At 37.6% G+C, this 26895-nt stretch overlaps 1 protein-coding gene across 1 annotated transcript; it reads left to right on the top strand.

Moving 5' to 3' along the window:
- On the top strand, nt 1-26895 carry LOC136266110 (leucine-rich repeat serine/threonine-protein kinase 1-like). The gene is made up of 21 exons (XM_066061070.1): nt 1-136; nt 186-429; nt 3102-3178; nt 3239-3280; nt 3333-3507; nt 8808-8892; nt 8956-10575; nt 10634-10892; nt 11958-12080; nt 12134-12407; nt 12485-12644; nt 14190-14260; nt 14313-14441; nt 16504-17573; nt 17626-17733; nt 17787-18065; nt 18115-18411; nt 18465-18590; nt 18639-18944; nt 19044-19650; nt 26244-26895. Exons 1-21 carry the CDS (start codon nt 134-136, stop codon nt 26684-26686), a joined length of 6498 nt encoding a protein of 2165 aa, XP_065917142.1. The 5' UTR covers nt 1-133; the 3' UTR covers nt 26687-26895.

Raw genomic sequence — 26895 nt, forward strand, 5'->3', positions numbered from 1 at the left:
AGCACGAGTTGCGTGCGCGTGACTTAGAAAAATACAAGACACACCCTTAAACCGATGTCTTTAACGAATTTCTAAGGAAGGAGGTGTCGTTGCTCCCCAGGAAAATGACTGCAATTTGATATTTGATAGTGTTATGGTATGTTTTATTTCATGCAGCAAAATAATAGACTATGCCGCTCTCGCAGGAAAGATCTCAAGAGCAATCCCAAGAACCCGTACACCAACTGTTCGTTCGGTTGTTTGACAAGGCTGAAGGGAAGGACAACCTCCCGGAGGTCAATTCTAAGGACTTGCTGGTACAGGTCATCAATGATGCCAGAGTAGGTGTTAGAGAAAAGAAAAACTTTTATGACAAGTTGTTAAGAAAGGCTGTGTTCCATGGTAATGTTGATATAGTGGAGCTGGTGCTGACTGAGACCACAGACATAGGTGTGTGTCTGCATGTGTGTAGTGTGGCGTGTGTGTCTGCATGTGTGTAGTGTGGCGTGTGTTTGTGCATGCACGCAAATGTGTATCCATGTGAGGCAGCAACAATCAGTTAGCCTAGTATATGAGGACCGAGGATTGATTGTGCATGATTGCAGTTATTTCTTGAATGGAGAAGTTTTTACATTACTCCAGTTCAATCAACTGTATAAAGACTTTGCTTTATGCTTACATGCATATTGTCTAATAATAACCTTAGTCAAGATGTATTGCAATCTCTAATGGAAGTATGTTCATGCTCACATGGTTACACTGTTGGCCCCATATAATGAATTGAATGAAAGACTGTTTGCCATACTCTAGGACAAATTTAGATGTGGTTTTTCTGGAAATACTTGTACACCACATATAGAAGTCATATTGTATAGTATAGAATTTCATATTCACATGATGTTTGGGCTGCATGTGCACACTAGTGAAGGGTGTATCCATTCACTGGACTGGCATATTTTTTGGTTTTTGAACATTCTGTGGTTAAAATTTATTGAGTCTCACAAGCCAAGGGTCCTGGAGAACCTACAGCCCACTACTAAATGCTGAATATGGGCAGTGGAGTATGCGATAACTGTCTTAATAATTTTGCTGTGATTTATTATGTCGTACAACACTTATTCCTTACCCTGGTGTATAGTAATGCTTTAGGGAATGTATATCAGCAATAGTTAACCAGTAATCAACTCGCTAGTTGACAAGATATCCTTAGTGTGAGCTCAAGGAGCAAGCTATATATGGTATAGTCTTGCATGGCAAGGCCTTTACTTCTGGAGAAAGGCTTACCGATTAGAAACTTTTTCAGCGTGTGCTTAATTATAATCATTGCATCCGAAAACAAGTCCGTCCATGCTAGCTCAATTCCTGAGCTCACACTAAGGATATCTTGAAGGATATTGTCAACTGGCAAGTCGATCGCTGGTTAATTATTGCTGATATACATTCCCTACAGCATTACTGTACACCAGGGTAGGGAATAAGTATTGTAGGACATAATGAATCACAGTGAAAATATTAAAAGACAGTTATCGCATACTCTACTGCTCATATTCAGCATTTGGTAGTTCCCTCAGGACCCTTGACTTGTGAGACTCAATAAATTTTAACCACAGAATGTGCAAAAACCAAAAATATACCAGTCCAGTAGTCCAGTCCAGTGAATGGATACACCCCACTAGTGAAGCAGTGATGGCTACCTGATAGCAAACAATGGTATATACCATAAACAATGAAAGTTTGGCATGACTAACGTTGGGTAAATTTCGTAGATTGAGGAAACGGAATTTGCCAAATTTTTTTTTGCTATAATTTAGCTATTCAGTAAATGGTTGTGTCGGGTAAATTTGCCAAACTTTTATCTGCCAACCTGCTTCGCATGGTGATTTTTTTTTTTTTTTGCTAGGCGTGGTATCAAAGCTATCGTGAAGTTACAGGTATCTACCTAGTTAAATAAGTTTGCAGCATCTAAATATGTTGCTCAAGGAAAGTATTGATAGGGAAAATTAACACCTCAATATGGTTTCGTTGCATGAATAAGGACGAAGGCCAGCCTGGTATAAAATAAAGACAAGGCACAGAAGGGACACATTCATCGGAACCCCAAAAGGCTCATCCTACTGGTGAGTTTGTTATTGTGGCGTAAAATGGTGGCCGTGTGCTACTTCATTTGGCCTCCAGCCTTGCAACTGTGGTTAGGCAGGAAGGCAGGTAGGCAGGCAGACAATAATTCAAGTTTTTTGAAATTCTATATCCAGCCACCTGTTAGTGTTTTCTTGCTGTATTTGATGTTATTGTTCCATAATGGTGATTTTTGTCATGTAAGATATTTCTAGGATGATTTAAGAGGCGGGATTTTAGGTGGCACATGTCATTTTTGGGGGGATCCCTACTTAAACAGTGCGGTAGTACTGATCCCCAAAAAATACAAAAAAAAATCCACATACAAAAAATCACTAAACATCCTTCAACTCAAAACAACCCTCTGGCGATTTTTTCGTAAGTATCTCCAGTGCCTCAGTACAGCTAACGCCAGATTAGTAATAACTAATTGTACAAATTCAATTATGGGCATTGATTATTTCTGAGTGCTGTGTTTATCATACAGAAAATTATACCAATATAATTGTGTCCCCATTACTATAGTGTAAGATAGACCTCCTGAGCGATGGCTTCTTGCAGTTACAATGTGTACTGTAGTTGTTGTAGGGTGTTGTATCACAGCATGTAGCTATTGGTGGTATTCCTGCTTGTCTCTGAAATGAGAAACCCAGCAAGTAAGCATCAAAACAGTAGCAACCAACTTAGCGATGAAGCATGCAAGCTGTGTCATCAAGGATTCATCCCTAAAAATTCACCAATTGTATCTATGTATTTACTCCTAATCATTCGGCCAGACACAAACTTATATCTGCCATATTTTAGGGAATCTACGGTAACTCTACTCAGAATACTATAGCCAAATCTTTAATGCTACACCAGTACTGTTGAACATCCTCATCTTATGAGTCATAATTACATGCACATGTTGTGAATATATGAGGCTGTTCTATTAGACTTTTTGACTTCTATTCTACAACTGTAGCAATTGTACTATAGTTATATAGTATTGTGTGGTATCATTGTAGTGGATGTAAACCATGCGGTGGCTGAAGGTGATGTAGGACATGAGATGACTGAGCTCAATCCAGCATATGTGGGATGGGTATGACCTATTATACACATAATATGTACTATAGTTGTGATTACACATTTCTTACTGCAGACACCGCTACATTTTGCAGCTAACATTATTGCCAAAATTCAAGTGAGCTGCATAACTTTTAGTGTAGTAACATTACCTGTCACTGTGTCTGCAGTACCTTGAAAATGAGGACAATAAGGTCACTCAGGATAAAGTCACTCTCTCCCTCACTATCATCATGTTGTTATGGAGGAATGGTGCTGACCCAACAAACTCTTACAAGTTAGGGGAGAAAGATGTATTCCCAGTTGATGTGGAAAACAATTGTCCCATCGTTACCTTGTTACTCAGTAAGTACTCCTTCACTGAGTTTTTTTTTATGCAAGCTTACTGTAAATACAGTGTTTGTCCAACCTTACTTAATGATTTTTTTACATTCAAAATAATATATTATGCTAATCACCTGGTTACTTTTTAAATTTTTTTATCTTACCAGTTAGAGTAATAGTTTGGCGATTGCAAGTTTAAATCCCAGCGTTTTTGGAGCTTTTTAAACCTATTTTTTGTTTTCAGTTTACAATATGCTAATATAGACTGACAGAAAATTATATTGGCAGGCTCATCAGTTGGATGCATGTTTAACTGATCTGCACAAAAACAGCCAAGCTGTGAAAAAAGGCTGGTGCGACCTTAAAAGCCTGGGTGAAAGAAGTTGTAAAATCAAAGGTGGTGGCCAACTAATGGCTGAAACGATGTTAATGCTAACAAAGCACACAGCCATTGTTATAATTTATTAGCATTAAAATCACTGCAGCCTTTTGTTAGCTGCCACCTTTGATTTATCACCCAGGCTTTTAAGGCCTTTTTTCACAGCTTGGCTGTTTTTGTGCGAATATCACTTCTTTTTTATAATTACAAGTTCCAAGCCATCTTTTGGTTAGCCTTGATACTTCCTTATTACTTTTACCCCTTTATTGCATTAATTGTCAAAGACTGCATGGCTATATCAAGACTCACGGTAGTGAGGCGCGGTCAAGAAACTACAAAGCACACGCCACAATTAAAATGTGCGCGGCTGCTACTACCATGAGTTATTTACGTGTAGGGACGGTTTTGCAATTTTAGTCCTGAATTGTGCAATCATTCCCATTAGAAATGTATTGTAGCTACAATTGGCGCCGGAATTGTAAATGAACGGTTATCTTGTCGCAACCATGAAAATAAGACCAAGTTCACTTTATTACGCTGATATCTCAGCTTGTGGTAGTGTTATCGCCATATAGCTGCCTTTTGTGGAGTAATACTGGCACAGGAGTTTTCTCATACTGGATTGCCTGTACAGCGAATTTTGTTTACCAAATGTCTAATCCATACAATAACTTTTAAAGATGCAGCGTGGACACAAACCCAACACTCATATAAACGTATTGTGAAAGCGTGAAGAACGTAACTTAGAGTGTTTTCAGGATAATTCCATTTAGTGCCACCCATGTACTATCACGTGATTGCTTTTATTTGTCACTCCCAATTTGGACCTAACTTTCTGAGTTCTAATTCTGACAAATTGGTGCTCACGCACTGTAAAGCCAGACAACTAGTGATTAACGTCACATATGTCACGCAAGCTAATTAAATTGATACATGCAACAATACAGTATTTTACAAAGTGCACTTTTAAAAATACCACTGTCCCATGTTGGTAGACAAATAAGAATGATGATTGGCTTTGCTTCTTAATGTTGGATCTGCCATTGTATACAGTACACCGATCCTCAGTGCTGCCAAGAAGGGGATGGGAGTGGGGTGAAACTAAGGAAGTCTGCAAATCCTGCATTTGTCATCTGGCATAGCTAATGGGATGCCTTCCTTCGATATACCAATGTCTGAATTTCACTGGACCTGTCAAGAAACACAACACGTCAATTGTGTGGTCAATTTAAACCTAGATAACAAGTTTAATTGGCATGTACTATAAAGCACATTAAGCAGGCAATTGAAGGTTCTACAAAATCTCATTGCACCTGGAAAACCAGCTAGACACCTTGGTAGTCTCATGATCTAGACACTGGTGGTTAGAGCCATTAGTATTGATCTGTAAACCAGTATTCATTTGTTAAATTTACAGGACTGTCGAATGTGGTCATGAAATGCACATTCCTCCCAGTAACTGAGTAGGGAAAGAAAACAGTCTGACTATTAGATCCGTGAAACTATTGGGACAAAAACATGTAACATGTGCCTGGCTCCAAAAACACAAACAAATCCAGTCATTTAGACCATTGCCAGCCATCACGCAGCCAAAACACCTTATTCATACAAATATTCACTCCTGTTTATCTTTTACCTGCAGCCAAAATTCCTGGAACTTCTGGTCAAGACTCATGACTATAGTGACATTTATAACTGATATCACACATTCCCACACTACTGAGAAAACATCTGTAAACAGCAAGTTGGCAAGTGGGCACTACAAAGACAAAAATATGGACACTTGACAGTCTAGATACTCACATCGAGTCCCTGAAAGAAACTGACCTGGAGAATTACGATGCTATAATCACAATACATGTAATCATTGGTCCCAATTTGGCCATAGCACAAACGTCTGCAATATGGTGTTGATGGTGCAGTAGACCACAATAGTGAGACCTTGAAATGCAGGATAATGTCATGCAGTTAAGACCTCATAGTATAAACAATAAAGTATGTAACAGGAGCACATTTAATGCACCTATCAATGTAATGTCCAACTACCACAGGTATGGGCTGAAGTGGTGGGGAATGGACTGTTAAGTTTCCAGAGGTGGTGGGGATTGTCCAAGAAACACACCAATGCAGCATTTCATGGATGCTGACTTATTATCTGTCATCACTAAAACCCACTTGAAGTACCTTGCAACTGGAATAACTACACTGTGACAGACGTGAGCCGTGCTGGGTTTTGCTACTGGGAGATTTGTTGGGGTATGTGGGGGAAACGTTGTATCACCAGTACTTCCCCAATAGGTGGGGGGTTGTAATTTTCAGGAATGCAAATCTCCACCTCAGCCTATACCTGTGGTAGTGGGGCTTTACATTGATAGGTGACAACTATATAAAGTAGCAACTGCCATCAGAGGATCCACCTAATATGCACACAACTGCTAACTCTATTTGATTCACTCATGCTCAGCCAAGTCAGACTGAAAAGAAGGACTGAAACATGTGCACCTTTAGTATTTACACGTATACAAAAACTTATAAGCAATATTTTAACTTACAGTTAGATCTACACACTTTCGCGAAGTAGGTCATAATCAACTATATTTCCGTATTTGGTTATACCTCCTGTGCTAGTAGGGGAAATCCCTTGGAAAGTCCCTTTTACACCTCCACTAGTGCACGTGAACACTTGTGAATGTACGTCAGTACTCTTATCGATCGTGAGTTTCGTGACCGTGTGTCCTTTGACCAACTATGTCTGAAGACACTGGAGTGCACAATTTAATGTACCATACTTTTGAGGACGAGCTTGAGGAGTCCACTGCATCGTGGTGGTCTGTTTGATGTTGCCTCCTCCAGTTTTCCATCTTAGGTATAATAATGTGAATTGTTCTTAGTAACTTTTGTATGGAAGAACGGCTATGCCGAAATATTTGAGTCATCCATGCATTAATGAAATCGGTGCTTATTAAAAATCTTATTTCATTTCAATGAGAAAATTTTAAAAAACTCAGTATCCCATGCGAAGCATATGCATACCCCAGAAAATCCCCAAGTTGGCATGTCTGCATGTGGAAAGCACACTAATGTGTACGTCCTCGTATCCTCAAGTCCCCTCTGTTACAAAACGTCTGGGCTACCCATCATCCCTTCTAAAAGTTGTTTCTGCCTCTGTAAACACACCAGTACAGTCTACCAACATATCAAAAGAGGTAGTCATATTGTGAGATAAATCATGCACATTAACATAACAATGGTGATACAGTACATAAGCAACTAATATTGATGCACATTGCAACAATTATTGTGATTGAGTATGATGTCAGTGATAATCCTTCGCTCTCCAGTACCTCTGTTTCATACACTGCAAGAACTTTTAACACCAAGTAAGGGAACTACCAGCTCACCTATGAGAGCATTGTGATAATAACATGTTTACATCAAGTACAACCAATATTTGGTGTATGTGCATGGACATGAGTAGTATGTATACTGTTTGCACATTTTGTGTGTGCCTTGTGCTTGTATATGATGTATGCGTGCGTCTATATATTGAAATGAAAATAGTATATTCTGGTGTTCCACATTTGTAATCTCTGTAATAGACCCTCGGCAAAGCATCTTGTGTTGTGAGTGATAAACCAAGTTTCTGAGTTGTCCTTAGGACACTATGGCCCACTATGGCAGTGGCCATAGCAGGAAAAGTATCAATGTACTCTAATAGAACAGTCAGAACAATATAGCAGAAAGTGTTAAATTTCACTTCCAGATGTAATCTCACAGTTGCTATGTCATTTTTTTCAGATTTGGTATCTTCCCAGACAACCTAGAAAGGCATGCCTCGCAAATAAGTGTATATTGCACGCATCTTTAGTGGTAACCCTGACTGTAGCCATTACTTGGTCTGACCAATAAATTGCGGTTTCCACCAGTCCTGGTCTAATAACAATTCACAGCTACTAGGTATGTATGGTATATGTTCACCACTTTGTGTTTTGTCTCAACACCACTACAATGCAGAATTCATCATACATCGGATCCCCATGGATTGAGTCTTTCAATTATATAACTGATACTAATTAGTGATATCCCTCCAAAAACACCTTCGCTGTAAAAAAGGTGCGTCCAGGAACTACAAGTACTTGAAAAAACAGCTCAGCTATAGAAAAAGACTAACAGGCAACTGAAAGAGCTGATATCTGGAGTGGCCAAGAGTCAATGTTACTACAACTACCAAGGTTTCATGCTTGGCTGCAAAACAGGTAAAATGAAAGCAACTGGCAACCAAAACAGCTGATATCTGAAGCGGCCAAGAATAAAATTTATGTTGATACAACCAACTACAATTATTAATGAAGTTGTAACATTGAATGTTAATCATTCAACTGTGTTCTATACATTCATCCCTGCTACATCATAAATTAATTCTCTGTTACTCTAATTGGCTGGTAATTTGGCCGCCTTTTTCAATAGTCAGTATAGAGAAAAAAGGCGCCCAAATTACCAGCCAATTAGAGTAACAGAGAATTAATTTATGATGTGTGTAAAGTTAGAAGTGTGTAAAAAGAAATTGAAACCCCCGTAGAAAGAAAAAAACGAAGAAAAAAGAATCAAAGTATCTTGCAAATGGTGGGTGTGAACTTAATCAAATTTTCTGTGCAGCCTACTCTACAGCTATAATGCAAAAATGGTGTGCTTTGGAGGAGTCATGCATGCGTGAAAATGCTGTTTTCTTTCTTCCTGTCAATATACCCATGGTGCAGTGTGATGCCTTTCTTGGCTGCATGCCACACTACCATGTGTCTTGATTCTAATGTGTATATCATTACTATACTGTAGTAAAAGTGAACAAAAATCAAGCACTTTATATTATTTTACTATTTACTAGAGTGTTTGTGTTACAGGCTATAACAGATTATTGTGCAATTAGCTATGTTTTTGTTCAAAGGAATTTTAATGGAACTGAAGGATGCCACATTAGCTCCTGCTATACCCAACATTGTGGATGATGATCACAAAACACTCCTGGAGTGGTGAGTTATTACTTCAAGTCTACTAATTTTTATGTGTGAAATTGCCTTATTGTACTACTGCAGGGCATGCAGATGCGGCTATGTTGAAATTGCTATTCATGTGTTAGCAAGAGTCAATGATCCCAACACTGTATTACTGCACACAGTGATGGGAGTTTTAAATGTGCTACATTTGATGGGAAATCTGAAGAACACTAATCTTGACATCCTTGATGCTCTGTACAGAAAATATCCCAACCTGCTACAATGCATCAATGACCGAACTCCTGCTCGGGTGGATAATAGTACCCATGACCGCACTCCCATGTCCATTGCCTGCCAGGTTAACAATGACAAATTCTTCCAATGGGCTCTGAGATGCTTTAACAATACACTAACAGTAATTGACTTGTATAACACTGGACTTACTGGAGAACTTCCACTAAAGGTGTTTGAATTCATGAAATTGAAAACGTTGAATGTATCCAAGAATAGGTTAACAGGAATCAGTGAAGTTAATGATTGTGTGGCTTTTGCATGTGGGGAGCTAGAGAAGGCTGTGTTTTCTGATAATAAATTCACTGTCATTCCAAAAGGACTTTTCTTACTACCAAAATTGAAAGAATTGAATTTTGCAAAAAATGCTATAAGGACATTGGATTTGGATGGTGTTGAAGTACACAAAATTCCTGTTAAAAAACTGAACTTGTCTGGGAACAGAGTTGAAGCTGTTCCTCGCCAGCTCTTCTGCTTACCTCATTTGGATGAATTAAACTTGGATGATAATAAAATAGTAAGGTTACCTGTGGAAATGTGGTTTGCTCCTCGTTTAAATCAACTCAGTGTCAATAAGAATCTTCTCATGGAGCTGCCTGTTCCCAAAGATGCAGGAGATGTCACTGATCATGAGCTGTATAGTTTGGGCAGCGACACCAGTTCTAATTTCAGTGTAAAGAGTCATTATAGCCAATCCTTTAGAGAGACAATGATGGTTCCCAGTGAAACAATTGAGTTTGAAGAGGTTGATATGAGAGTTCAACAAGGCCGTCAAGGCCCCTCATCCTGTGGTCTACAATTGACCAAGCTCAATCTCAACAATAATAAGCTTAAAATGATTCCTCCAAACCTTCCCTGCTTGGCTCCTTCTCTAAAAACCCTGTTCATGGCTAATAACGAGCTGATTGTTACTCCATGTATCAGGAATCTTCCTCGGCTGCTTAAGAGACTAGATCTCAGTAATAACAAGCTGACCAAATTTTTAGCTAAAACATTTGGCCAAAATGAAACTTATCCTTCTAAGAACTGTCCTCGTAGGTGTTTCTATGGTTTAGAGCAGACCTGTGCTGCTCATTACTCTCACAAGAAACTATCCCAGCTGGATCATCTTGACATGAGTCACAATATGATTGATGACAATGTCAACACAAGATATGATGATATATCATATTATGAAAATCTATTGATACTAAACTTGAGCAGTAATCAACTGAAGGAATTTCCTGACTTTGTTCTTCGCCAGTCATATTTGGGGATGTTAGACATCAGCCATAACCCTGGTATAGAAAAAATTCCATATGAGTTGTCAAGATTGGAACGGCTTTTTTCCTTTAAATATGATGGTATTTCTGCTCCAGAAGCCAATATCTTAAACACATGGTTTTATACAGCTGAAAAGTTAGCCTACCTTCGTCTAATGATGGGAAGGTAATTATGTACATGTCCTATATATGCTATTCTAGCTGCACTTTGCCATTTCATTTAGGGCTGAGAAGAATAATTCTGTGAAGTTGATGATAGTGGGCATGCATGGAAGAGGGAAGACCACTCTTTTGAAATGTCTTAAAGCAGAAGGAACATTTCAGGATTCATTTTATCCTGATGTGGAAAGAATTCCCAGTTCACCTCCAGACAACACTGGAAACACTGTTGGTATCAAGATAGGCACTTGGAATTACTCCAAACACAGAGATGACCCAAGTTATCCTGAGATTGAATTCTATACATGGGATTACGCTGGAGAGGTGTGTTTTGTAAATTAATTGGATACCACATGGTAGTGTGTTGTGTGGCCTAGGAAGCCAGCACGCCACACCAATGTGTTATTGATAAGAACAATAGCGCCATTTCATGCATATGTAGCTCTGTGATGCCTTTACAAAATGAGACAATTTTTGGGTATGTAAATGCCCTCTACCTTCATATATCCAAAAGGTGATCAAAGGAGGTGTCCATCCAGGTCATTAGCTTGCCATGTTAAGAAGCACGGAGGTTCATGGCATATGAAGCCATAGATGTGCAATGTATTATTTCTATTGGGTTAGGCAACACTAAAATAGCTCCATTAGAAGTGTTTAAAAACAGTTTATTTTACCACATTTTGAAGATTTTTTGATTGCATCTGTAAATTTGAAATACTGCCATGTGATTTAAACAAAAATGAAGATTCTAAATGCATTTGTATGGTTTCCTGGTCAGCTAGAAATAGGCTTACAAATCAACTTTAAAGTTTCAAAACATGCCCTAAGGAAATGAGTTTGATGTGGCACCGTATCTCAAATAATTTAGTATACCTTACTCAACTTCCACAGAAAATTTGGTACTTTTATCACAAAGTGAACGATTTCATCAAAATTTATTGCTTAGCCACTCTACTAATTCAAGTACATTAGAACATTCATCGCTGTGATCTTGATACTTTACTTTAATTTTTAACACATAAGTAGCAAAATATATACTGTAGTTTCAAATATACATACAAACTCTTCCTCATTGCTGTAGTAAAGAAAAAGACAAGTAAATAGAAATCCCCAAAAGGCCAGCTTTAGGGCTTGTAATTAGAAAGAAGTGATATCCATACCAAAACAGCCAAGCTGTAAAAGGTTTGGAGATACTAAGGTGAAAAGATTTGTAAAATTAAAGGTGGCAACCAAGAAATGGCTGTGTTAGTGTCAATGCATTAAAAATGATTGGTATTTTAACATCATTGCAGCTTTGAGGGCCACACACGTTTTACAGCTTGGCTGTTTTGGTATATATAGTTTTTCTATAAGTAGTACAACATGAATCATTTACACTTTACCACACAGGAGGAGTACTATTCCACTCATCAGTTGTTCCTTCACACTCGTACTCTCTACCTCGTGGTGTGGAACATGTTGGATGAAGATGATGGGATATATGGCCTTTTACCATGGCTGCAAGGGATACATGTGAGCTATGTATGATAGATGTGTTACTAAAAACAGCATTGTTCTTTTAATAGGCTAAAGCTCCAAAGTCAGAGGTTATCATTGTTGGTACTCACTTGGATCAGATACCACACTCTGACCACGAAATATTGATCAGAAGATACAAGCACCTTATTCGTCAGTGTTTTACAGATGAGCATTGTCCAGAGTTGTCAATCTGTTGGCCTAAGATTGCTAGCATACACTTTGTTGGGTTAAAGCCACAATTGTTTCTTGCTCAGTATCTGAATGTTGATGAATTGAGAGAGGATATCTACGACACTGCCCTAAATCTTGAAGTAGCCATTGGTATGCACATATGTGTGTGTAGTTGTATATTTCCGTCAATTTTCATATGTTGAAATGTGTCAATTAAACACACACAGATGAACTGGCCATTGCAATGAAGACTACTAAAGATACAAAGATGATGGATGAAATGATTCCTGTTAGCTATAAGGAGTTCCAGCAAAAAGTTATTCATGCTGGTAAAAACATTTTTAGAGAAGGAGATGTCTTTCCTATTTTGAAACACAAAAATTTTGAGTAAGTGGTTTGTCTAAGAACAATGTAATAGACCTTTTAGCAGGGCTAGAATAAATATTCTAAATGCCATTGAAATGAATAATTTTGTAAAGAACAAATACATATACACTTTTGATTTTATGCTCTAAGATATGACAAATAAAGGTCTAAGTTGTTTATGAATAGTAAGGTTTTAGAATTAGAATGGCAACAAATACCTGATTTAGAACAAATACTGAATGGTTTGTTTTAACCCTACTAGTTGCTAGTATAAGGGCTAAATATGTAGTAGTTGATTAACTGGATTGTGTAACATCTGGACTACTGGTAGTCCTTAAATGTACGAAGGCCTATGGGACTGAGACCTATGGGACTTAGATACAAAGCTTTGTTGGTGCCTATTGCAATCATGAGGATGAAATTGTTTTCTCTTTGGTGCAGGGATATACTGCTTATGAAAAGTAAAGCAATTTAGCCATAGTAGTAATTTTCTAGTTGATTTGTACATGTTTTTTTGCTATCCACAAAAGGTTAGTGTGGTAAAGTAGCTGTTATATACAGTACAGTGTGGTTAGATGACACAAAATTGTTTGAAGTACTTACACTACTGTGAGAGATAGTAAACACCCAGCAGAAATAGTGCAGATAAGTTTGTCACAGAAAAGTGAACATGATGTCCACACCCTAATGAATGAAATAGACTATAAACAATCGAGCAGGGCAAAAAAGCAGATGGCCACACACTTATATTGATTTAGAGAGATCAAGCATGGCACCCTTATTAAATACAAAGCAACAATGCTGCACTTTTAGCAATGACTACACCCTCTTATTGATCTAGTTGCACTTGTAAGCATGGTAAAAACAAGGCATGGAAAACGAAAATGTCACGTGGGTCACAGGCTCTATAAACAGACACCATAATACAACAGCCAGACATGATATACATGTATATCTTAGCCATATCATGGTAAAAACTAAACAAATTAGTATATTTAAAACTATGGGTTCAGTTTAGTAATGAAACATATATTATGTGAACAGTGGTATAACAAAATCGCTTTGTGAGAATTTTCTATTTGGGCATTGAGCAATAACATGCTAATGTACGTAGCACAGAACATTATTGCAATGCTATCATTCAAATCTCTTGTTTTACTACTTTTCAGTGCTACACTGCGTCCCTATTTAATTTTTAAATTAATAATTTTACGATATGATAGTAGCAGTAAAATTTCATCAACATGAACATCACTTGGTCCAAAGTATCCATTATAATAGAGGTTCCATAGAGGTTCCACTGTGTTTATCACAATCATGTCATGTCATACAAGGTTTTCGAGAACTAGTTGCTTCCTCATACAAAATTATGTTTTTTACATTCCACATTTTCCAGGAATAGAACTGTCTTCAAAACCAGTTACCACAAGTAAAATGTGTCTATGTATAAGGACCCAGTTAAATTTTATTGTATGGTGTACTTGTTTAAAAGAAAGAGACTCTTTTATAAGAGGTTCTTGGTTTTACCTTGATAAATTTGTGATGGTAGAATGTATACATTTACAGAGCGATTGCATGTAATTTGGGCATTCCTGAAGGAGAAGTAAATGGAATTCTGCTGTTCTTACAGAGTAAAGGTATGTGCAATAACATTATGATGGGATATGCATGTAAAAATTTATTTTTCAGGATTTATAGTTCGTTTTGAGTTTAGACAACTTTCTAAGTACTACTTCATTGATCCAGAATGGTTAAATTCTGTGTTTTCTCTTTTGGTATCTCCACAAAGTTGTAATACTCTTGTCAAACCAGGATATGGTAAGTAAATGATAAATTAAACAAGTACACACGCATGCTTGTTTTTTCTATACTGTACGTACGTACGTACATGTACCTCTGTTTGTCTACCTGCACACACATGAGCAAAAGAGCCAGTGTCCACATAGGCCTATTTTAACAATAATGTAAAACACCATGGTCATTGTCAGTTTGAATAGTTCATGTATGTGCCATGAAGCCACCTAACTTCAAAGACAAATTTCAGGGTACATATCTTATAAACCATGGCTGGCCATGGTACATTTGCTATGATATGTTTACATGTACCGTGGGAGCAGTACCGTCAATTTCTTTATATAAATACTCAAGCCGAAATCAATTGTGGGAATTTAGTATTGGTCACATGATGAAAACCATGTGTCCGATTGTGCATCCTACAGCACTCAGATGTCACCCTTTCCATCCTATGAGTTGGGAAACATTGAGAAGTAGTGCTATAACATATTCACAAGCGGTTCGTTGCATTTTAAATACAGATATGCCCACTTTTTGAGTAACATGAGATTAGCACTCTACAGCGAAGCTTACCCTTATAGATGTTTAGTAAATGTTGTTGTAAACAACAATGCAGCAGCTTAAAAATACTTGTAAAATCACTCAATTGAACTTTTCTGCAATACCCCTAGGACTTGCCCATTCATGTTAACAAACGTAGTCACAATGTTAGTTGCTGCTGTCCCATAATCGAATTTCACAGGTTGGTCTATATAATAAATTAAGTGGTTAGTCTTGTATTGGTTTGGGTGATCAATTGCCCGCGGGCTCTTAGCCTGCAATTGGCATGGTACATATCAGTTGTATCACATGCCCTCGTGATTTGCCTGACATGTGTACACCCATGCTTTCAGGCCTGACAGCCCTCAAGCTTGGATGTGCATATCAGGTAAATCATTCAGGCTCATGATACAATTATTACATATGTGATGCAAAATCAAGTCTTAGCATACACAGTATTTAGGCTGTTGAAGAAGTTTTGTGTGTCAGTATATCTATCATATTTGTGATCTCGGAACATTTTAAAATCCTGGAGAAATGGTCTCAGACATGCTGCTACATGCTGCTACATGTCGCATGCATTGTGGAATGTCAGATCAACTTTCTCTGATCTGACATGTCCCCCTATCAGTGGAAAATATAACATGTAATCCTATCTGAAGGAGATCATTTTATAAACCTAAAGTGCAATTAATTCCTAATAAACCAGCATGGCTACAGTGTCGATTAAATTTTTAGGTGATGATCCTCGTATTAAGCACTTTTTATTGTAATGATCTGTACTAGTTTGTAAAATTCCTTACACATGTTTTTTTTTGTAATGTATTTCATCTTAGTGAACTTTTATTACACCTCATTATATGAAAGAATGGCTCCAGATATATGAGGCTATTATTGTATGATTAAATGTGTGCCTTAAAAGCAATGTAGCAGTGTTGCTTTGCTTTCTCCTTGTTACACAGCCCTGCATACAGAGAATGATAGATCAAACTAGCCTAGGGATCATAGAATTAAAAAAGATAAGGAAGGCCACCTACACCTGCAGCTATTATAGTGCCCATTTAATTCCTACTTACAGCCTGTCAATAGTATTGCTATGACTAAAGTAGGGATTGAATGTATGCTAGTACAGCTGCAGGTATAGATGACTTCCTTTGTTTTATTTTCTATGATCCCTACTCGAGTGTAAAATTTCTAAATTTTCTGTATACTTGTTTGTTTTACTTTTTCGTAATAACAGATAATTGATTACTAATGAACCATTACTTACCATATCAAGTAAAGAATGATGCTTAAATGAACTACATGACTAAATGTGTGTCAATTACTGAAGCGTGAAGTAGCCATTACACTTGTTTTCAACTATGTTCCACCTGTTGTACAGTGATACTAACAAAAAACAGTACGAGAAGAACCTGGCTCTAAACGAGGCAATTTTCTAGCTAATTCAATTTTAAAATTAATTTCCCTGCTTTAATGTAGCGCCATGATATATGTAAAGTTAAAACACAAATCACCACTGTAACTGCACTCTTTCCATACATAGACCGCCGTACTGGAGCAATTCAGAGGGAGTATTTGGAAGAAAGGCTAAAGGAGAAAGGAATCCAGTCTAAACACATCAAAGATCTGGTTAAATTATTGGAGAAATTTCACATTGTAATTCCAATGAAATTTAACAAACTGCTAGTACCTGCTTTGTTAGAAGATGACCCATCTAATACAACATTGCCATTAGGGACTTTCCCTCGTCCACCTGCTCTCTTGCTTAAGCCACCACAACCTGATCATCTTCCAACACCAATTGCTGCTACTCCACCAATACACATGTTAAGTACTGGAGTTGTTGTACGTCGACTGTATGTCCTTCATGGAATTCCTATTGGCTTTTGGCCACGTCTTATTTCCCATTTCTATACAGAAAAAGTGTTCTTTGAAATTATTAACAAAGCACTAAGTCAGTGCAGAGAAGACATTGGTGAGGAATATGCTCCAAGGTGGAATTACTCCAAACGCAATATTTGGCTTACAGTCAATAACACTGCATTGTTGGCTGTGGGTGTTGTTGGTAGGGATTACATGGACATGTGTCAGACCCAGTGCAGCAAAATAGATTTGAGCAATCTACACTATATCAGTGAAGGTTGCTGGCTGAAATCACAGTTCAAGTTCAACTCTGGAGTGTTTATTGAAGTGAATGATTTTGCTTTTGTCTCTTCCTCTGTCTCTGAACAAGTGATAACATGTGTCCCAGACATGTTCCGACATACTGCTGAGCTGATGACATTTGCTGTTGAAATGATTGACAGTTTACTATCAGAAGTGTTCCACCAACTAAATATTTTTGGGGATTCTAGTTGGAAGAAGGAACTGGTTCCTTGTCCTTTTTGCCTAGGGGATAAACTAGTGGATGGGTCAGATTATTTTGAAGTCACAGACCTGGAGGATGAAGTGCATTGCTGTGACAAACATCACACCTTTCAAGAGTTGTCTCAAGATATGAACATCATTTACTATTTCCACATTAATCAGTGTTTATTGAAAGCCAACACTGGTGATAGAATAGCTTGTCCCAAACATGGATACCTTCAACTTGACTGTCTGGCTCCAGACCTGGTATGTACTAGTTGCATAGCATAAGCACGTTCATGACTGAGATGTTGTTTAGATGTTCCAGGATATGCCAACGAACAAAGTGTATACTCCTGCATCATTCAGTCAACACTACGAGAAGTTTGTGAAGGAATCATCTGGTGCATTTGGTAATGTGTTCAAGGTGAGTACACTCTCTATTATTGATGTAGGTTTTGGTTTACTGATAATTTTCAGGACTACCACACTAAAATGGCCATCAAAATCATCAAATCACAGTCTTTGTCTGGTGATCAGGTCACTGAACAGACTTACAAAGATGTACGGAAAGAGATAGACAAGTTGCTATACTTCAAAGAACACCGTCACATAGTAAATGTCCTTGGTGTGTTCATAAATCCTTATGGAATTGTGTTGGAGTTAGCCCCAATGGGGGACCTGCAGTCTATAATTAAAAGGTATCAATACCGAGACAATTTGATGTGTTCTACAGCTATATTACTTACAATACGACAGGCAAGTTCAGCATTCATTGATGTATTGTAATGAGCTTATTTTTGTGTAGATTTCATCTGCTCTGGAATATTTCCATGGACAAAGAATTGTACACAGAGATGTGAATCCAAGTAACATCCTAGTGTTCTCATACCCTGATGAGAATCACATGTCTGCCAATAACCCTCCAAAGTGGAACTGTGATAGTTGTTTGCATGTTGATGGTGCTAAAGTGCTTGTGAAACTGAGTGATTTTGGAGTTGGAATCAGGGTCACTGCATTCCAGCTACTGTGTGATGAAGGCAGTGAAGGTTATAAAGCTCCTGAAATAGCTGGCATCTCAGCAGTGAGTGGTTACAATGAAAAGGTGACAAAACTTATAATGCATGATGTGTGTAGTGTGACATGTTGAACTTCCAGGTGGACATCTATTCCTTAGGAATGATACTGTATGTGATGCTGACACTGCGAAATATCCCATTGAGGGGAATTCCTAATTTTGAGCAATTCATCATTGCAGGAAAACGACCAAAATTCACGACAATGGTAATGAGTATGAATAACATGATATTGTAATAATCCATCACTACACAGGATCCAGTTTACCCAATTATTTTCTATGAGTGTCTTCTTCACTGCTGGAAGCAGGACTACTCTCAACGTCCATCTGCTGAAAAGGTTTCTGGTCATCTACAAAAGTTCCGATCATCTCTTGTGAACAAATACACGATGGAAACATTTAGCTCTATTCCCACCATTACTGCAGTGTTTGCCAATGGTGTGCAGTGTTTGTGGGCTGTTACTGAGTGTCCTGTTAGACGACTGGATGACCCTAGTGTACGATCAAAGATTGAGTTAACAGTGATACAACAAAGTTGCCCATCAAGATTGGAGTTCATGGTTAGGACATTGCATATAATATTTTTTATAATTGTCATTGATAATCACAATTTCATATTTTGTGTGTCCATAATTAGCTATTTCTTTTACATTTTCTAGCGTGTTGAAGAGCTGCCATCTAATATTGATGACAAGATATGTGTGTGTCAGCTACACACATCAGTGGTGGTGGGTTATGCTGACCAGTTAGCCATCTATGATGCATCCAGTAAGACACTGACAACTCCATACCAACCAACAGCTTGTGCCAAATGTACTTGTGAACTGAAGTGTTTGGAGGTGTATGCTAACAACCTCACTGCCTTGTTTGCTGGTCAGTCATATGGAAATGTCCACCTCCTGTCACTGGAAGATAATCAACATCCAGACAGCTGGGTGAAGTACTGCTATGAACTGAGGGGTGAAGTGTTAGAGACAATGAAGGCTTGTTGGTGTGAAACACATGTTGAGCTATGGTGTAGTACAGGACCAGACCTCATAGAGATCCTGCGATTTCCAGTAGATGTTGCTGAGTGTGATCATCAGCAAATACAAGATAATATCATTTCATTACCTCTGACTACAACTGGTCTAGTGATAACCATTGAGTGTTGTGTAGCAGATGATCACTTGATAGTGTTCACTATGGCTGAACAGGCATCAGTGGTGACCTGTTGGGATGGCCACTCTAAGGAGCTCATCAAGAATGTCTGCCTCAGTGAAATGGGTATACTACAATTAATGTGACCACTAGTAACGTATGACAGGAAAAATTACATAAGGGGCTGTACTGTCTTACAATAATACTATGGGGCTAGCAACTATCATGACACACAACTTGAAATGTTTTCTCCTGTCAATGTTTTTTGGCTGCCATTGGTGTGGTATATAATCCACACAAAAACAGCCAAGCTGTGCAAAAATGGTGCGGCCTTAAAAAGCCTGGGTGAAAAAAGTTGTGAAATCAAAGATGGCGGCCAAGGAATGGCTGCAATGATTTAATAAATTTTAATGATGCACACAGCCATTATTAATTCTTTTTAGCATTAACATCATTGCAGCTATTTCTTGGCTGCCACCTTTGATTTCACAACTTTTTTCACCCAGGCTTTTTAAAGCCTCACCATTTTTTCACAGCTTGGCTGTTTTTTTTTGTGAATTTCATTTCTTTTTGTACTTTATAAAGCCCCAAAACCATCCTATGGCTGACTTTGAGGTTTGCTTTTAGTCACCTCTCTTAGATACAATGATGATTATTGAAGACAGACTTATAAATGTATTTCATTGCATGATTTAATTCAATATTTGATAATATCATTGTAATACTCTAATAGAGTGCACATTTTTTTGAGGACTTGTAATAGAACATACATAGAATGTTCTAGAACATCTATTGGTAGATCTATGAAATTACATACATTTGATTATAAGCAGATTTCAACCAGAAATTTCATTCAGTTATAAAGCAGAAATTAAGTGAGGTGATCAACCAAGGTAGCAGTGGTTCAGTGGTTAAGGATGTAGGTGCTAGGTATGGAGACCCCTGGTTCAAACTCTGGTAAGTTTTTTTTTTTTTTTTTTCCGACATTATTTGCACACCTTTTTTACCCTGTGTTGACTGCTCTATTAGAGTATCTCGATCCAGCAATTTTACACTTGGTTGGTTTTTGCTCTATAACTTTGTCGCTGTAACTCTATTGCTATTCAAACTATCAAAGGTACTGCTACGATGATCAGCCTACCTACGCACCAATTTTCAAGTTATTTCTATTACAGAAGTTTGATCTTTCTGTACATGAATAAATGCTCAGAACTCCTTGAATATTCCTCAGATTCACAACAAACTTGGTACATGAATCCACCATTACATGCTCTTTGTTTGTGCCAAAGATTGAGGCAATCGAGGTACATGTTTGCATTTATAGCAATTTTTGCAAAGTGTGTGAAAAGAAATCGACATAAGAAGAAAAAAATGAAGAAATTAGAATGGAACTTGTAACGCCCATATCTTGCAAATGGCTGTTGTGCATTTAATCAAATTTGCTGTGTGGCATACCCTACCTGGGGGACAGCTATGATGCAAAAATGGTGTGCTTTGGAGAAAGGGCCATGAAGCTGTACACACATGAAAAGGCTGTTTTCTTTTTTCCTGTCAATGTACTCACTGTGTGGTTGCCGGCTTTCTTGGCCGCATGACACACTACTGTGTGTCTTGATGACAAACCTGATGTGTCACTTACATGGTATTTACTATCACTTGGTTGCCTAATACTACACAAGTACACATACCCGACATCCCTTATGGTAATAGCTAGGTGGTATTATCCATGCAAAAAATAACCAAGCTGTATAAAAAGGGTGCAGCCTTAAAAGCCTAGGTGAAAAGTTATGAAATCAAAAGTGGCAGCCATGAAATGGAATGATGTTGATGATAAGTTTTAATCCACTATTAGAATTTATTACCATTAACATCACTGCAGCCGTATCATGGCCGCCAACATTGATCTTATAACCTTTTTCACCAGGCTTTTAAGGCCACACTGTTTTATACAGCTTGGCTGTTTTGGATTTTATTTATTTTTGTATTATAAATATTCCAATGCCAAGTTTTGAGGCTTGTTTTTACACATTGTTTTTCTTATTTACAGATACAATGATGGTCAGGGTGTTGGGGGGGGGGGGGGGGGGGGGGTTAGATTATTCTTTTCGCACTCTTTACAAAAGCCATAATAGAATACAAATTTCTTGAACAATGGTGCACTTTAAGAGCATATTCACATACCAAGTTTGGAGCAAATCTGATAAGCAATCATAGAGCTACAGACGATTATTTGCATTAAAAAGGTCAACATTTTGTCATGCCTACAGAATATACCACATATGGGAATAACTTAAAAATCAGTATGTGTATAGGTTAACCATCGTAACTCAAACCTTTTGTATTGACAGCTGTACACAAAATCCAAACTGTAAATCGTGGGGTCGAGATACTCTAGTATAACAGTCACCGTGGAGTAAAAAAGGTGCTTGAAAAATGTCTAAAAAACTTAGCTACGTACCAGTGTTCAAACCAGGGACATCCATATTGAACACCCAAATCTACTCAATAGTAAAAAGTCTCTAGTATTCCATTGAATTGGAACTGTTTTGGCATCATTTGGTTTAATTTTTTTTTATTAATGCTTTACAATACAAGTGCTGAAGATCTGTAGGACACCTGGTCCTACAGCCTGCTCAAAGACATTAGCTACATAAGGTGTGTTTGAAAAGTTGCAGAAAGGAGAAAAACCCATGACTGGACCTAGGTGGCCTCGAACCTGCAGCCATCCGATTTACACTCGAATGCTTACAGGAGTCTACCAGGCGGTCAGGATGTTTTCTCCTTGTTATTTTCATGTTAGGAATTCTAGAGAGTGACTCATTATCTCTAAGTACCCCCAAATAGAACCTAATGGACACTAGTTAATTTATTAATGCTTTACAGCACAAGTGCCAAAGGTCTGTAGGACACCTGGTATTAGTAGTACACTAAGATTAAGACCCACTTGCATCTTTTATGCTATATGATTTCCAACCTGTTGTCACACACAAGTTTTGCTAACATAGCACTTATTATGATGATTATGATGACAATTGGCAGGATGATTTGTTAAAACTTGAGCAACTACGATTTATCATGTTTTGCATGACAATCAAGATCGATACTCTAATAGAACAGTCACTGAATAATAAAAATCCTAATAAACGAAATAGTATACAGTCACGCATACCTCACCTGGAAGAAATTTACTTTGTTATAAAACACTAGTGCAAATGAGTACAGGCACTACAGGTAACTATACACAGTCATAGCTATGAACAAGCAGTTGCAAGCACAAAATTATAGAGCAATTATCAGTATAATTATTGGTTAGCAATCATATAGATCCTTTGGCTTTGGTATCAGATCGGTAAGTATTTTTCTGTATTAGTAGAGCACTGCTTTATTTCAATCTTGCTCAAATTTGGTACGTGAAATGGTGAAGGTTGGGTGTTGCAAAAATGATTCCAGTTTGAGAAGAGATCATGGAGCTACGTATGTGTGAAAATTGTGTTTTCTTTCTTCCTACAAATATACTCATGGTGTGGCACGCCAGCTTTGTTGGCTACACAACACACTATCATATGTCTTGATCATATCAGTCAGCCATATGGCTAAAAGGCCATCGCTGCATGGTTGATGTCTAACAAATTTTGCATGAAAATTGCAGTGTAGGGAAATGTTCTTAATTAGCAACAGTGTATTATATACATCCGTTTTCATTTACACATGTGGTAATAAACTACAGCCAGTGAATCAAAGAGCAGACTGCATGTATATGTTTTGCACAATTTTTCCAGCTTAGGAGCTTTCAAAGCTGCTTTATAAAACTGTGCTACGTATAGTAGACCTCCACATTTTTGCTGAAACCAGTTCCTGGATCAAAGTCATTCATGTTGTATTCTTGAAAGAAAACGTGTATACATCTTCAACACTCCAGCCAGTAATTCATCAACACTTTTTGATAACCTATGCTGTGTTTATTAGAGGCTAGGCTATGTACTAACTATATCTACACACTACACAGTTCATTTCAGCTGTTCATGAGTATGAGTGTATAAGGTTATTGTGACTGTATTTTTAAGGGTAGCTATATAATGGCTAGACATGTTTTGAAAGTTGAAAAGTAACTGAATTTTTTAATGGGACTTTGACTTTCATTTAGCTTATGATTAAGTGGACTTCTCCATTACCCTTGCCTTTCTGCCATTGCTGATCTTGCACTCCATGATATAGTATGTGCATGCAAGTTGAGCTGGATCCTGAAAAACAGCTAAAAATGAAAAGTGCATGATTTTTTTTCTCAGGAGAATAACATTTCAGCCAACTAGATGATTAGTGGTAACACTAAAGGTACCAACAACAGACACGTGTGGTTTGACTCCAATACACGTTTGGGAAAAGGTTGTAATAAACACTACTTTTATGGTCTCCCTAATAGAAAAGTATGGGGGAAATTTGAGTGAACATAAATATTGTGTTAGACATTTGCACGAAAAGATTTTGAAATATTTTTAGCGAGTCAAGCAGTACTAAATGTTTTTTTGAGGATCCAACTCAATGCGCACATGCTATAGTCATCTTGACTTGTGTGCTGGTACAATTTAGTGATGCCATGATTAATTGCGACAAGTACGTGATATATTGTGATATATATTGTGGTGATACTGTGCAATAGTACTATGTTTATATCATGATTATACAGAATTTAATATAATCAAAAAGTGCGCTAAAATTGTTTTGCTTGCTGTGGGTTCATTGTTGGTTGTTGTTACTAATAATTCATTGTAGAATATCAATTATGGATAACAATACTTACAGTATTGCTTAATTTGTAGCTGTTTATTCATTAATAAAATGAGGATGAACATAAAATTGGCTGTGCCTAGAGTCACGGCAATCACGTTAATAAAAAAAACGTAGCAAAAAAACCTACAAAAACAACCCATACTCTAACCCAGCGCTCTACCACTGTATCACTGCGGTACCAGATACCCTACTCCCTTAGTTTGTACCTTATATATGTCATTCACGAAGAAGCCTATAAATAATACCAGTAAAGAAGAAACCAAACCTGAACCCTGACCCTAACCTAACCTTAACTCTATAAAGTGCAAGATGCATCCCCTAAAGTCGAATGCTTGGGGCATACTACTAGGTGCATGCTCTAAAGTCGAATGCTTGGGGCATACTACTAGGTGCATGCTCTAAAGTCGAATACTCGGGGAATACTAGACTCGTGCCTACCCTAGCTCGCCTCAAACTCAACAAAAACTTACCTTCATACAACTAGTGTGTGAATTCTGGGTGACTGCGCCGTGACTTTAGCAGCAAAATGTCCAGTCACGGCTGCGGTGCTGTGACTCTAGGCACAGCACATAAAATTATGTGTATCATGATTATAGTGATATTTATTCCATTGTGTCATGAGATAATCTATATTGTGGCATCACTAGTACGTAGTATTTTCGGAAAACCTCATTATACAAAATAATTAGTTGTTGTTAAAACCCAACACTCAAACCTCCCAATTTAGTGAAGCCAGCCATTCTCTTAATACTAATTTCGATTTAGCTACTTGATGCAGAAGATGTTCCTGCAAAAAAAAAAAAAAAAGCAGCCAGCCGCTTTGAGAACAACTCGGTATACGTGTTCTTGTACTTGCACCATGTTCTCTTTTATATTGGCCTCGGCTCATCCCCTCACTTCTTGATTGCTAGTATCATCTGTTGTGTTGCTGACAATGCTTAACATGTTTAATTAGTACAGCGCCTAAGACCCTCTATTTGAGATAATTGTTCACTTTTTGATAAAAGCACCAAATTTCTTATGAGGTTTGTACTAAGTGTTTTAAAAGAGGAGGCATGTTATTTTTTGGACCTTGTCAATAAAACTGTCAATATCCTATTAGTTTAAAGGCTGGATCTAGTCTTAGATCAGTACAAAGCTTGCAGCTACAACATGATGGCCTGTTAAAATTCCAAATGAAAAGAATTGTTTTCTCAGCCTGGCAGTAAACAAAATGACTGAAAATGCTATTTTCTGTAGTATCATGTACAAGAATCATCCTGATGTGTATCGTTTCTTAATATTATTGACAGTGTATAACAAAAGTTATTGAATGATGAAGTTTTAATCGGTTACAGGTGGACATAAAAATCAGAATATTATACCAAACAACAAGGTATTTCTACAATACTAATTAGATTTTATCAATATTGCAAGGATAATTGCTTGGTTTATGTATATACAGAGGGAATTCAATAATTTTATGTCCACCTGTAACCTACTAAAACTTCATTCAATAACGTTTGATATACACCTTCAAATACACATCAGGATGATCCTTGTACATGATACTACAGGACTATGTAGCTACATTGGAAATGTAAAGCTTATTAAAACCCTTTGAATTAGGATTTTCAGTCAGTTTGCTTATTGCCAGGCTGAGAAAACAATTTGTTTCGTGTGCCATTTTAATGAGCCATCACGTTGCAACTGCAGGCTTTAAACCAATAGGATATTGACTGTTTTCCATGTAAACAAATAGTTTTATTGACAAGGTGAAATAGGGTTCCAAAGGACTTTTACATGCCTCCTCTTCTAAAATCACTTAGTACACGTGCTACAAACCCCGTAAGAAAGTTGGTGCTTTTATCGAGAAGTAAACGGTTTTTTGGCTTAGGCTCTGGACTAAATGTATCATATGATCGATAGACATGTTGCCTTCTTTTCTACAGCAACATGCATTACAGTGGTGGAGCCCAACTTGTACATTGGTACTGAGTCTGGTGACTGTATGTTAGTGGAGCTACAGAGTGTAACATGTGATCCAGACCAAATCAAGAATGTGGAACCACACTCCCCACTAAAGAGGTATGTCCATCGTGGACCAGTACAGGCTCTCACTGCAGCTTATGGCACCATGGGTTGCCAAGGGAACTTGATAAGAGTGTTCTCAAGTCCTGAGGGTGAGGATAATCATGGAAATGGGTTTAGACAAGGTGTGGCTTGCTCATTGGTACTCAGCATCGGACGTGGATACAGCAGTCCTTGGAGTAGTCAGAAATATGCAGAGGATATAAATAGTCCAGAGGAAGAAGACTCAGATTATGACGGTCCAGATAAAGAAGATGAAGGAGAAGTGGATAATGACTTGTGTGTTTTATTGCACCTTGTTTAGCTGATAATTTATTTTATAGCTACTGTTTACAATAAACAAGCATACAAATTAGAACAGTAAATTAATTAATATATTCTAGTTGACTTGCTAACATTATATTTATCTATTTATTTATTTATTTATTTATTATGGATATGGTCAAAAAAGGTTTTGGTCATATACAACCAAGTGTATCTTTAACTTTATACTTTATTTATCTTTAAACAAAA

Source organism: Dysidea avara, chromosome 9 (assembly GCF_963678975.1).
Source record: "Dysidea avara chromosome 9, odDysAvar1.4, whole genome shotgun sequence".
Classification (NCBI taxonomy): domain Eukaryota; kingdom Metazoa; phylum Porifera; class Demospongiae; order Dictyoceratida; family Dysideidae; genus Dysidea; species Dysidea avara.